Raw genomic sequence first — 14,268 nt, forward strand, 5'->3', positions numbered from 1 at the left:
TTTGGGTGTGATTTTGGACCTTGTTGGACTATTTGGAATTGGGCTTGGGTTTCGATCATGAGTGAGTCATTTGTAGCGCCGGGGTTGAGGTCTGTTCCATTATGTTCCCCTGATTAGGGTAAATTGGTTGATGTGAGACTTTCCAGAGTCCTTTAGTCGGGTTCAAGTCCTGACCATTTTCTTGGCTATGGTTCGAGCCCTGGCTTGTCGCTTAATCGGGTTCGCGACCTAACCGACCTTTTAGTCATGGTTCAAGTCTAGACACACTTCTATTAGGGGGGTTTGAGGCCTAACATTATAGTTCTATTAGATTCTTCAAGGTGCCTTTTGGGCTTATGAGGGTCCTGTTAGGTTATAGTTAGCTACTTTACATTATCGTTCCATTTCTACTAGATTATTGAGGCGCATATTAAGACTTATCACTATAGTTCCTTTCTTCTAACCCCTTGACTCTATTTTATTCCTCGCATTTCATTATATATTTACTTTCCATGCTAAATCGTCCTATGATGCCTACTGGGTACCTGTTGTTTGGTACTCATGGTAGACTCTGCATCGGCTACAACGTTGATCTTGTGCAGCAGCGGGGACCTCCAGAGATACAGGGTGAGATGATGGCGTCCTAGTTTGACTTATCTCCATATGTATATAGTTTTGGCTAGTCTTTTGTGTTTGGGACAAGCCTGTACTTATTTTGCTTATTTTTAGAGCTTGTACCATCGTCCACCAGGTCGTGGGATTGGATCATGTATTGTTGTATATATTTATGTCATTTCTTCTCTTCTTCCGTTGTTTATTTCCATGTTATGTAGTTGTTTTCTGCTGTTTTTGAGGGATCTGCCCACTGGGCCCGTTACTTGCCATTTTGGGCTATGGGTCGGCTTATCTACTGGTGGATTTTATAGATATCATCATGACTCGAGCTTTTGGGTCGTGACAATTATATTACTTAGTTTATTTGTTTTTATTTTTAAGATATGGTGCTGCTTGTGAAAAATACTTTTTATTTATTTATTTTTATTGTAAAATGTGAAGCCGCTTACCAAAAATAGTAGGATGGTTGAATTCAATCCCCCTGGATATAATTGAATATACAACAATATAATCAACAACAGAAGGAAGGATGAGAAATGCATATTACCGATCGAATGTTGAGCATTTGGCTTCAGGAGGCGTCGGATTAACATCTTCTAATACAGCTCATATCCTCACCCAAAACAAATAAACAGCTTTTTATTAACATTTATATCAATCAAGGGCTGAAATTTCTTATGACAAACATGCAAAATGAATTAGCTCATACAAAAGTAATACTTTATAATTGTAAGATAGAGATAATTAAGGTCATTTACTTTGATTCAACAAGATGAACTTCCTGAGTAAGAGGATCATATTTTATATTTAGCTCTTCAAACAGTTTCTTCATCTCCAGGATCAGTTCAGTTCTCCGTCGAATCTTCTCTCCAAAGTTCTGAAAGTTCATAGTATGATTGAAAAACAATACCATCTTTATCTTGTTCAAATTTTCAATATCCTTTACCACGACATTGTGATTAGGATGCCAGTACTGGGATGTTCTCTCTAAATACCTGTAATTCATTGGGGGAAAAATAGCTGGAAGAATTAAGGAATTAAATGACACTGAATAGTAGAAAGAAATGAGAATAACACTTTACTCACTTCTTTATTTTTTCTTTTAAAGATCCTATCTTCTCAAGACGTGTCCTGAAATCAATGGAGAACTCGAAGGAATCACTCATATCAGGACTTCTGTAGAAGTTGCTGATTGGCTTGGTGGCCAAGACTGAATTTGGGTAATATAACTTTTCGTTATCAAACTTCAAGAAAACTGTTGTTAAGATATTCATTTCTTCAACTGTCATCTGTTGATTTGCAAGTTGCAACAACAAATAAGGAAAATGTGAAACTGAAACAGAAAAGTAAAAGATGTCGTCATTAATTACCTGAATGCCATCAACGACACATCGATCTCCAACATCAAAAGGATGCATCACAAATACAAACACAATACCTTCAAATATACACTTGCAAGTATTCCCAAACAAAAAACTAGCTACCACAAGTTGTGAAGACAAAAACAATATCACTTTAGTTGTCGCTATTCCCACCAAAAGGAGCCATATTATAATTATTATGACAATCAGAATTCCTGTCACTATTTTGTTCAATTGCCTCACTGCGGTTTTTGTATCGTTCAAAGCATGTGACAGAGCTTTACGTCCTTGAAATACTTTAACCTGCACAACAATTACATGATAAATAGAGCATGTCACTCATATAAAATGCCAACACAGTCCTGTGAATATATTATATATGTTATTCATGAGGGAATTGTATAAGTTTATGAGATTCAACACTTTTTATTATCCAATTTTTCTCTAAATTATTCAAGTCAATAATGAGGGAATTGTACAAGTTTGAAGTGCCATGTTGTGGTTCTTATAAACCAATCAGTGGCAGATCCCACGAAAAGTTTGTCTGTTTGGCCGAACCCAATGCTTTTGGGGTCAACCCTATATGAAAAAAATTAAATAGGATAGTCCATTGCACTAAGCTCATGTTTTGCGTGGGATCAGAGGGAGGGCCGGACCACAAGGGTATTTTTGAATTCAAGCCTACATATATGAGCTAAAAGAAAGTATAGACACTGTTAGATGTACATTTCAGCTCTCACTCTCGCAATTTAGAACCTATTACGTCCAAATTCTAAATCTGTCGCTACAACCAACCTTGTACGTCCACTTCTTAGAAGACTTGTTCCCTTTATGACATGCTTATAGAATCTTCTCCACTGGAAAATAATGTGAAAGTAAAGATAGTTCTCATGGTACTCCACTAGTTACCACATTATATTACAACAATCTTCTAGACCCTCTTGGATTTTTTCATATTAGTGTACCTAACAGTAAATAGGCCCTCTTTATTGTTACTTCCAATCTGTATAATATATATGAGGATGGATAATCTAGTAATCAAATACGAATTGATAAGTTCTTTTACAACAGCTTGAACATGACAAATCCAGAAAATTGAGTCAAAGTTCTGAAACATACCACCCATTCTGTCAAAGCTTTCCTATCGATCTGTCCAGTGTCAGCCACATCTATCAGGGGGAGCACAATATCCACCTCTTCTTTAATCATGAATCTCCTAAGATCATATTCATCAATGAACCTACACAAAATAGATATATAACAGGCCATGATCGATGCATGTGAAGAAAGGCATACTAAATTTAGAATGTTTCATAACATGATTAAATTAAGACTGTAACAAAGAAAAAAATAACAAATGACAGACTTGGAACCAGGTTGAGCAACATTCTTAAATATGTGAACAGCAGCAGCAATCGCTTCCTCCTCATTGTTGATTTCTTTATCTGCTTGTTCATTATCTCTATCATAATCTGTATCACCGATAGAGCCAGAGATGGTGGACAGTCCTGAATTAGATATTACATCAATTAATGTTTTCATGGTCCATGCAGAGACCTTCTCCCGCTTCATCTGGTGAAGCTTATTTATATCAATCTTTTCCTTTTTTTCCTTCTTTGCCTTGCCATCTTTTCCCTTCTTTGTTCTGCACAAGCTAAGTTGACTGGCAGAACTATTTGATCTTCCCAACATCTGAGTAGAATCCATAATTGGGGGACCAGATAGTGTCAACAGAATATATTGATGAAAAATAGCTCGTTGAATCCTGTCAAAGAATGTGTTTACATGGAAGGAGGATGCCAAAACTTTTAGCATAAAAGTCTTAAAAAGCCATAAATATGCACCGACAAGCAACGAAGCAATAGTCCAAGTAATGTAATTGATGATCTTGTTTGTAATTTGTGACCGTTTGACCCCATTTGCAAAGAGCAGAACCCAAGTTAGAAGAACCAAACTCAACCAAATAGTAACCTGAACACTCTTCTTCAAACCAAAAACAAAATATAAGACCTTCTTCCTCAACAAAAAGTTCAATTCAATCAACAAGACAATGAAATGAATGAACCACTTTGTGACGAGCATGCCACTAAATGTGACCATAACAAGCACAATCCACTTCCAGATCTCCAAATCCCACATTGTCAAACGTTGCAGCTTATGAACCAATAAGCTAGCAATCAAACACCCTAGTAGGAGACAAAATACCAACCATTCAACAAAAACTTTTAATTTTACTTTTTTATACTTCATTTTATTTCTTGTGTTGACTTTCTTATAGATCTCTTCATGTTCATCCACTCCTCCCGGTGATGCCATTAATGGCGTTGTCGTTGTTGTTTCTTTCAAAGATATCCCATTGGGACTCATCACTTTTGCACTAGAAGAAGCATTATTTCCATCAGGAGACGCTGTAGTTTGTTGTTCAGCTAGTTCGTCAAACAAGCTACCATCAATAGCCAAAGATTGTTCACCAAATCTTGATTTGGGCTTGGAGTAGACTGACCTTGCAAGTGATTTCCTCCTTGTAAGAGTTTCATTTGTTGGAATTTTGGGATGTAATTTAGTGATGCTTGTACTAGTGGAATTTTGTGAAGCTAAAGGTGAATCAAGTGATATTTTATTCTTAGAATTGTCTTCATCTCCAGAGATTATAACAACGACTTCATCGGGGTTTCTCTTGTTCTCCGCCATCCCACCAGTTACCATTTGCATTCATACAAAAAAAAGGAACGGCCTACTTGAATTCAGCTGCAACAAAATTATTACTTATTAGAAAAATAAAATGGATATTGCACGTACAAAATACAAAGATTTGGTTTAAATATTGAATCTTGAGAGTAATATTATTTCCTTACTCGGTTCTTCCACCTGGTGGGGAATTCAGCTAACTCACAAATCAAGAAAGTAAGTTACACTAGAGATTAGTTTATAAGTGAATATAGTGTAGTCACTCAAATGTCGTCTCTATAAATAAAATAACAACGTACTAGCTAGTAAAGAGCTTAGTAGATAGAGACGGCTCAATTATAGGAATCAGGTGGCACGTGCTTTGGTTTCTATATGGTCCACAAAATTTATTAGACTTATTTTCCTTTTTAATTAATTTAAAAAGAGAAATTATGCGAATAAATAAATATATACCAGTTAAATAGTTAATGTATCTACAGTTTGTCTTAATTACAATTAACGATCTACTTTTAGCTATAATTACGGGACTCTGTTTTTTAGTTTTGTATAATTCAAACGTTTGTATAATTCGGAATTTGTATAACTTTTGTATAATACAATTTGTATAAATGTTTAAAGCTTAGATATTTGTGTTCGTATAAATTTGTTATTTCAAGTTTATACAAAAATAGCTTAATGATATAAACGTACTCGCGAATTATACATACGAGACAACTTAAACTATAGCTACAACCCGTAAATATGCAAACTATAACTAGGAGCATAATTAAATTTATTATAGTGGCTATTTGTGAAACTTTCTCTTTTAAAAAATAATCATTACATTTTTATATTAGGGATAATGCACAAGTACCCCCTTAGATTATGAGTCTAGTGCCGACAAAATGAGCCCATATTTTGATAACCCGTCCAACCCGCCCATATTTTAATGGGTTGGGTGAGTGACTTTTGACATGGGTAAAATGTGGGCTGATATCCATATTCAACCCATAAAAATATGGGTAAAATATGAATTAGTCAAATGGGTTAAGCTTCTAACTTTTATTCATTCAAAATTCATGATATCACTACAAAATTGTAACTTCTCCTCCTTTTTATGTTCTTCTATATAACTAATTATTTTTTTCTATCATTGAAAATGTGAAGTTTTTGGCCCTCCAAAAATATATATTTTAAATGTACATTTCTTTTGTTAATTATAATTATATATTTTTTTGTTTTAATTTTATATTGGATAATAAATTATAGTGTAAATATAAGCAAATCATGTATTAGTATTGACATTGCTTAAAGTGCATTAAGCATGTTTTAGTCTTAAAATGCAACTATTCATTTACTTTGAAATTAAAAATATTTTTCCCTTGTTACTACGTAAATTTATTTTATATTGAAAAGTTAGGATTTTTTTTTACTTTTATGAAACAATAAAACTAAATGAAGCATTTTCAACATTTTTCATCTAAAAGAAAGACTAAAATATTTCCTCCATGTTGAATTCTTAAGTAGAGTACTATTCAATCATGAAAATATGGGTAAACTAGTATTTTTTTTCCAACCCATTTGTTACCCAATCAATTTTACCCATATCAAATATGGGCGGGTTGAATTTTTACCCATTTTATGTTGATCCATTTTCAACCCGCTCAAATTTGACCCAACCCGCCATTTGCCACCAATAATTTATGACTGAAATCTCAGAGACACACATAAGCTTAAATATGGTCATATTACCCTCCCCCCTAAACTAATTTAAAATGGAATAAATACACCACAAACGCTGACATGGCGTAGAGAGTGTGCACACTCTCTTGAAGGCAAGTGATGAATGTACAAATTGGACACATGTCATTTTTTGATTTCTTTTCACTTTAAACTTTTGTTTAATTAATTTTTTTTATCTTTTAATTATATTTTAAAAATTATGTATTTTTTTTTAAAAAATAATTTAAAAGTGTCCTTTAATTTTAATGTTTTAATTTTTTATGTTTTATTTGATTTTCTTCACATATTTTTATATTGTTTAAAATAACTTATTTTAAATACAAGACGTTTGGAATAAATTTGAAATCAAATCAAAATGAAAGACAAAGAAAATAAAATCAATAGAAAAATAATGAATGAAGGTAAAAAAAAGTTTCGATACAAGGTAAAAAAATATATATTAACTTAATTTAAATACAAGCTAAAGAAAATAAGAATATTTTTTTTAAAAAAATAAAAAAATATTTTTTTTGTTAAAACATAGAAATTTAAAATAATTTATTTTTTTAAAAAATAATATAATAATAATTACACATGTGGCAGGCAAGTGTGTACAAACACAACCAACTTGGGTGGTTGAAGGTACCACATCAGCACAAAAGGTACACAAAAATACAAAAAAAATGAGTTGAGGGGGGTAATAGGACCCTAGTTAAGTTTAGGTGTGTCTCTAAGATTTCGATCATAGTCTAGGGGGGTACTTGTGCCTTATCCCTTTATATTAAGTAGCAATTTGATTATTAAGTATTTACTTTTATCTTTAATGAAATGATTTATAACAACGAAAATGTATGTTACTTATTTTAAACTCTAAGTTTCAAAAGTCTTCCTTTTTTTTTTTTTGAAATCCATCTTAAGTCAAATTAACTCATATAAAATGGGATGGAAGGAGTGTGTGTATATATATATATATATATATATATGAATTATGATATTTTCACTCCCTCTATCTCTTTTTTTTTTTAATTAGGGGTCAAGGGCAGGGAAATATGGGTCGGGCTATTACAAGGTAAAAAATCAAATATATATTAATAAGGGTGTTCTTGGAGTTGGTTTGTATCGGTTATTAGATAAAATTCAAATTAAATTAATTTAATCGGTAAATAATTATTTAAATAAAAAACCAACTTAATCGATATGGTTGTTATTGATTTCTATTGGGTTTTGTTTGGTTGTATATTAATGAACCAATAAATCCCTTCATTCAAACGGAAAAAAGAAAACAACAATTCATTCAAACAAAAATAAATTATCTTCGTGCAGTTTTGAATCTTACAATTGTTATATCAGAACTCCAATTATGCTTAGTTTCATAATGTCATATAGTCTCACAAAACACCTTTCATCTTGACCAACTAGCACCATTATCTTCCTATTTTCCAGCTTATTTTATCAATAATTAGGTGATCCAATATGCTTATATATAATTATGAAAAAAATTTCCTTTTGTTGACTTTATATTTTGTCCTATTTTATTTCTTAAATAAATTTTAAAGAATATATATATATGATACTTAAAAATTGTTCATAAAAAATAATATACTATGTATATATTCTTAGAAAATATCATGACTGATTTCTCTCTATCAAATATAGTAAATTGACTGTATTATATCTTTAAAGGTAATAGGATATTTAATTGATTCTTACTAATTTAGATACCTTTTATATCTTTATTCCTTTCTTGGCCATCAAGACCATCATGTATATATGTATGGATAATTTTTATCAATAAGATGGACAAGCATTCACTTTCAGTGCTACTACTTTGTGGTATCGAAGCTTAACACCAAAAATGCTCTCTTTATCCTGCACTTTTTTTTCTCCTCAAACAATCTCATGGAAGAGACCAATCCTACTCACTCTTCCTCTTCAGTCGTGCCAAACACATCCACTTCAACACCTCACATCGTCATGTCTTTTGCCTCGACCAATCATTTCTCCTCAATAAACGCTTTCTCTGAAATTCAATCTTCCGCTGCCTCTTCTGATCTTATGGAACCATCATACACAAATATTTCTCATCCATACACTATTATGGTACCTTCAACTTTCTCTCCTCATATTTTACCAACAATTCCAAGCTATAATTCCATAAGAAATACTACACCCTTCTCAATAGGATCTTACCATCTTTCACAAATATAGCTGGATCTTAGTCTCACCCTCAACCATTGGCCTATGTTCCTCAAATTTATCCAGTACCCACTTTCATTAATCCATACACCCCAACTATAATTCCCTCAACTATCCAAAACAACCAACCAGAGCTTAGTTCCATTCCCTTTCCAGCCTCTCAGACTACTCATATTAAACTTACCTCTACCAATTATCAAACTAGGTACTCTTCATGGCGTTCAGTTTTCATTGTTGTTGTCCTTACACATAACATTACTGATCAACTCACTATGTATCATCTGCACAATGAACTATGGTATCTCCAAGATCAATTGCTACGAAGTGTGCTTATTGCTAGTCTGTCTACCGAAGTTGTCTCTTTGGTCAACACTGCTGAAACTTCTTATGATGTTTGGACTACTCTATGTAGGATATATGTGAACCCATCGCGTGCACAGATTCTCAGTCTCAAGGACTCTCTTACCCATGCCACCTAGGGTACTCAGAGTATGTCTTCTTATCTTCAACATATCAAACAACTCGTGACTACTCTTAATTCTACTGGAGTTGTTATTACTCTCGATGAACTCACTCTTTATGTTCTTAATGGCTTGCCATCGGAATACAAAGGTATTTCCAATTATATTCGAACTCGAGATTGCATTTTGATGAACTTTATGAAAAGTTGTGTGACTATGAGCAACAACTCCAACGAGATCCCACTCCTCCTACTTTTCCATTGACTTCCAATTTTGCGGCCAAGACCAACTCTTCCAACTCTCGAAACAATAGGTCTAATATTGGATCTAATAAAGGCACCACTCAACAAGGCAATCATCGCTCCAATGGAAAACACGGCAATTGATCGAACTTCCAATATTGTGATATGCCTGGTGATGTATTCAGGCAATGTCGTAAACTCGAAGTGGCCTTTCCTTGGCTAAATATTTTTAGATCTAATAGTGTAGCCTCACGTCCGAATACATATACTCCACAACCGAATGCAAACATGCTTGGTGTAGGAGAAAGTGGAAATCCAAATTGGTTAATTGATTCAGGGGCATCCCATCATGTTGCAAGTGACCTGCAGAATCTCTCATTGCATTTCAATTATACTGGTGATGATTTGATGTTGGGTGATGGTAAAAACTTATGTATCACACACTTTGGTTCCACCAAACTTTCTTCTCCTAGTCGTGATTTGAACCTTTCTAATGTTTTATGTGTTCCTAGTATGAAAAATAATCTTATTTCGATTTATCAGTTGTGTGCCTCTAATAATGTATCTGTTAAACTCTCACCATTCTCTTATATTGCGAAGGACTATCGAACGGAGGTGTCATTATGATATTCTTCTAAGATATATAATCATAAAAAATATGTATATGATTTATCGTTTCAATTTCGATTATTTCTTTTTTTTTAATATAATCAAAATCAAAATTAAAACCAAACCAAATATTATCGGTTTTTAATAATGTATAACCAAACCAAAAGAATTTGATTTATTTAGTTGGTATGATTTGATGTTTTCGTTTGGTTCAATTTTTACACAATTGTGAATATCCCTATTCACCAATAAGGTGAAAGTCATATAGCAAATCAAGTGAACTATCAAAATTTTCTTTTGTTTTATTTTAGCTTGGACACAAAATAGACAATAAAATTGATTAAAAATTTGTGATCTAAAATAAATTATATGCTAAATATTATATATTTATAAATTAGTTTATTAAATACAATATAAGAAGTTTGAAAGTGAATAATTTTTAAATATATTATTTTGTTCTTCCACTAAAAATGGTACTCTATATCATATAGTTGCATTCGTCATCCATAACGTCAACTTGCACCTTATTCTATTTTGATGATTTACATTCCAATCTATTCATTTTCTTTTTCGAAGAATAAAAATATGGTTCATTTTATTAGGGATATGATAGGAAATATACAATTCAAAAAAGAGAGTGGAGGGGTGATTTGACGTTTTCAAGCACACCTCATCAATTTCTAGGTGTCAACGATTGTAAATTAGTATAAAACCCAACTAAATGAGTTGGGGTCGAATCCCACAGGGAGCGGTACATGTTTTAAATTTGATTAGGAAGTATGAATGTGGTCAAATCATCCATATGAATAGAAATTATCGATTAAAAACATAATCAAATAAAAATGGTGACACGAATGTCAGATGGGGGGTTTTGGTTTTAGTTATCAACTACAAACAGTCGCAAACACTAGTAATTAACAATAATGAGATGGATTCTTAGGATGCGGTCTATTATAGGCAAATATAGACATATGGGTAATTGCAACTATTAGTAAATAGCTAGATATTAGTGAGTAGGCTAAGCTATAATGGAGGTAATTTTCTCTCGAACAATTACCCCGAATCAGGTGATTTCTCTCGAACCTCAACAAGCATGCAAATTAAGAGCACCCCACACCTTAATCCATTCACTCTTTTGAGCTAAATGTGTGGGATTGGGTTTAGGATTTACTCTTTTGAGCTAAACCCAGATTAACCCAAACCCAAAAACCATTAATCAAAAATCTTAGTTCTAAAACCTCTCTCGAGCAAGCCAAAAACACAAACATAGAACTTAATTTGAAACTACAATTCTTAAATAAAACCACAATTACTAAACTCATTTTAAATAGCATTTAAACTAACAATTAGCAGTACCTATAAGCTAAATCAGCCCATAATCACATGATCACACCCCAAGAATTGGGGTTTTAGCTAGACATTATAAAGAGGTAAAAACAGTTACTGAATTGATTATCCATCAACTCGGTAAGAGTGATTTCATCTTTACAATGCTCCAATTGGATGAATCTCAAAGACCCACTTCCAATTTCTTAAAAGTAAAGTTTTTCAATCCTTCAAAGCTAAAGAAAACTCTAGAGAAATCTGTCTCCAAATGATAAAACTAATTCTAATGTATAAAAGATGTCAAAAGATTCCAAAAATCCTAAACTAAATGTTCAAAAACATATTTATAGTCGCTGAAAATAAGCTACGAAAGCCCATTTGGCGAAGTAAGTCGGGCTTGCTGAACCACTCGGTGAGCCGCCCTTTTGTCTCTTCCGCCTTAGCATTCAACATCCTCAAGGTCTGTAACTTTGGGTGATATCTTGGCTTCACGAAATCACTCGGCGATCCGCCAACTGCTCTTTTTCGTCACTGACTTGGTTCTTTCCTTCAGGGCTTGGCACATTGGAACTTTAGACGGTTAGATGAGCCACTCGGCGACACGCTAAGTGCTCTTGGCGATCCTCAGGCTCACTCTTCTTCATATCTTCAGCTTGTGTTGTTCCTTTTTGCCTGTTAGTGTTCTTATTTGTTCCTCAATCCATATACCTGAAAATCAAAGATTTAAAATTAGTTATTGGCACAAATTAAGCATTTGAGGACACTAAATCTATATAAACAAAGCCCTAAATGAGTCCAAATCTCAGACTCATCAACACTCCAACTTAAACTTTTGCTTGCCCTCAAGTAAGACTCAAGTTCAGCAGTTCAAAAAGGATGTCTCAAACTGTGCTTCATAAGACTTAATCATGAATGCACACAACAAGACTCAGCTTACTCATGCAAGGATCAATTGTGCACTCAAAGATTCAAGTTGTGACTTATCATTATCAAAGGTGCTCAAGATCACAATACTTGCTTCAAATGCAAGTTCAAGCTCAATAAAGGTACTCAAATGCCCTCACAACAAAGATGATTCCATATTCACACACAATTCTTCAACAATTTATAGTTCCGGAATCACAAATCACACTTACAAAGATGAACACATGCATGACTTCACCCATAGGTTTGCCCTTATTTTCCAATCAACATTCGTTTAAGCTCACTCAAGATCAAAAAGGTCTTTTCAAGGCTTGTAACAGGGCTTCGTGTAAAGGTATGGTCATTTAGGCTTAGTGGCTACTACCCTCATGAAATGTGGTATGAACATCATTTTTCTTCCTTTTCTTCAGCATTTTACTAATGCTCAAAATTCACCCCCATTATTCAACTTCCAATGAACTACTGACACCCCATTTCTTTTGCAACTTTCACAACTTTTTCATTCTTTTTCTTATGCTTTCTTTCTTTCTTTTTTTTATATGGAGGGGTTCAATCTTTTTCAAGACCATGGATCAAAGGGGACTTTTTCACACTTCTTGATTTACCTTTTCTTTTCACCACACCCCCAACTTAGGCTTTTTGCCTAAGTTGGCTATTCAAACAAACCACACTTCATGAGAGTTATGGGTGAATGGATGAAGAGGGGTCACAATTGCTCAAGTTTCTTCCAATAAAAGGATAAAGCTCAAAGGGGTTCAAGCAAGGTTCACACACCTCACAAGGTTGGCCACAAAAAGAGGTATATTGTCAAATTGTTTCACTCTTCAAAATCATTGCCTAAGATCATTTCAAGAGCTTGCATCACTTAGTTAATCGGACTAACAAGGCAAATTCTAGGTGTCACCACACATAATGTTCAAGGAAATCTCATCACACAAGGCATTGACACAAATATCAAACGAGACTCATTTGAGCTAGTGCGCAATGTTCATTACAAGAGACTCCATTCTATAACTGGCTAGTCTCAACGAGATGCAAAAAGTCCACATATTGTCTATGCGACTTCATTTGGCCTCATTATAGCCACACATTCATTTTTGTTTGATTAAGAGCACTATTCAAGTCATCAGTATTGATCATATCCGATACTCAAATTTGCACAAGAACAACCACATTCAAAAACAACAAGTGGCAACAATTTTCAGATGGGTCAAAAACCATTTCTATTCAAAAGAAAGAGCCACAAGCTCGATCAAAAACCATACCTATTCAAAACAAGGAGCCACAAGCTCAAATATCCACCAGATAGAATCAAAACATAGTTTAAAACACAAAACCCAATATATATACAAAATATAGTCACAAGAGGTAGGTATGGAAATACCTCACCCCACCCACAAAAGAAAAGTAGTTGTCCTCGAATGCAACTAAAATAATCAAAAGTTAATAAAAACGACAGAGAGGGAGGTAAAGAAGAATCAGGTCTACTCAGTCACTCCATCTATCGGGGCATCAATGCCCGGTGTCACATCAGCTGCAACCGCACTTGACTCAGCCATAGTGGTGTCTCTCAAGGAGGTCTGTCGGGCAGTATCAAACATAGCATCCTCCAAGTCGGCTCATCTCGCTCCCCAAGCTGCTTTTCATATGTTTTCGCCTGTGACTCAACAACAACCACATCATCCATATGCACATCTCCGGTGGTAGCCGGAGGCATCTCAGAACTGGCCGGGACATTCTGAGCCACAGCTGACTCAAAGAGAGAAGTAAAGTATGTGGACTTCAGATAATCCACATCCTTCCTCAACTATGAAACCCCGCCTTTTAAAGCTGTCACTTCGGAAGTAACCCCCTGTCGACTCTCACAAGTCTCTACTCTCTCTATGAGAGCATCAATAGATGTCCGGAGAGGTGTCAAAGCAGCTAAGATGGCTCGCTCAATCACCCAAGGCACTTGGGCCTCTAGCCGGGTAGACTGCACATTGGCAGAATGGGTTAGGTGTCCCATATTAACGAGGATGGACTGAGAGATCCTAGTAAGCTGGGGATTGCAGAAGGACCTGGGGCCTGGGAAGGAGTGGAAGCGGGTGTACCTTAAGGCCCGGAGGCCAGAGTAGGCAAAAATACCTCTGCAGGTATGGACTGATCAATACCAACCTCCGGAGA

The 14,268-nt window shown here is 34.4% G+C and overlaps 1 protein-coding gene across 1 annotated transcript; it reads right to left on the reverse strand.

The window, feature by feature from the left end:
• Positions 1-1,348: 1,348 nt before the first annotated feature.
• LOC125833297 (mechanosensitive ion channel protein 10-like) lies at positions 1,349-4,661 on the reverse strand. The gene is made up of 5 exons (XM_049512441.1): positions 3,322-4,661; positions 3,075-3,195; positions 1,965-2,258; positions 1,681-1,883; positions 1,349-1,589 (listed from the first exon to the last, which is right to left on the reverse strand). The coding sequence occupies exons 1-5, from the start codon at positions 4,659-4,661 to the stop codon at positions 1,349-1,351; spliced, it is 2,199 nt and encodes a 732-aa protein (XP_049368398.1).
• Positions 4,662-14,268: the final 9,607 nt, after the last annotated feature.

The sequence above is a fragment of the Solanum verrucosum genome, unplaced genomic scaffold, assembly GCF_900185275.1.
Source record: "Solanum verrucosum unplaced genomic scaffold, falcon-dt-bn FXZP01000274.1, whole genome shotgun sequence".
Lineage (NCBI taxonomy): Eukaryota > Viridiplantae > Streptophyta > Magnoliopsida > Solanales > Solanaceae > Solanum > Solanum verrucosum.

Coding starts and splice junctions, on each gene's coding strand:
- LOC125833297 (XM_049512441.1), bottom strand. CDS start 4,661: ATGGTAACTGGTGGGATGGCGGAGAACAAGAGAAACCCCGATGAAGTC. Junction 1,884..1,964: donor GTGTCGTTGATGGCATTCAG/GTAATTAATGAC, acceptor GCAAATCAACAG/ATGACAGTTGAAGAAATGAA. Junction 1,590..1,680: donor TTAAAAGAAAAAATAAAGAA/GTGAGTAAAGTG, acceptor AATGAATTACAG/GTATTTAGAGAGAACATCCC.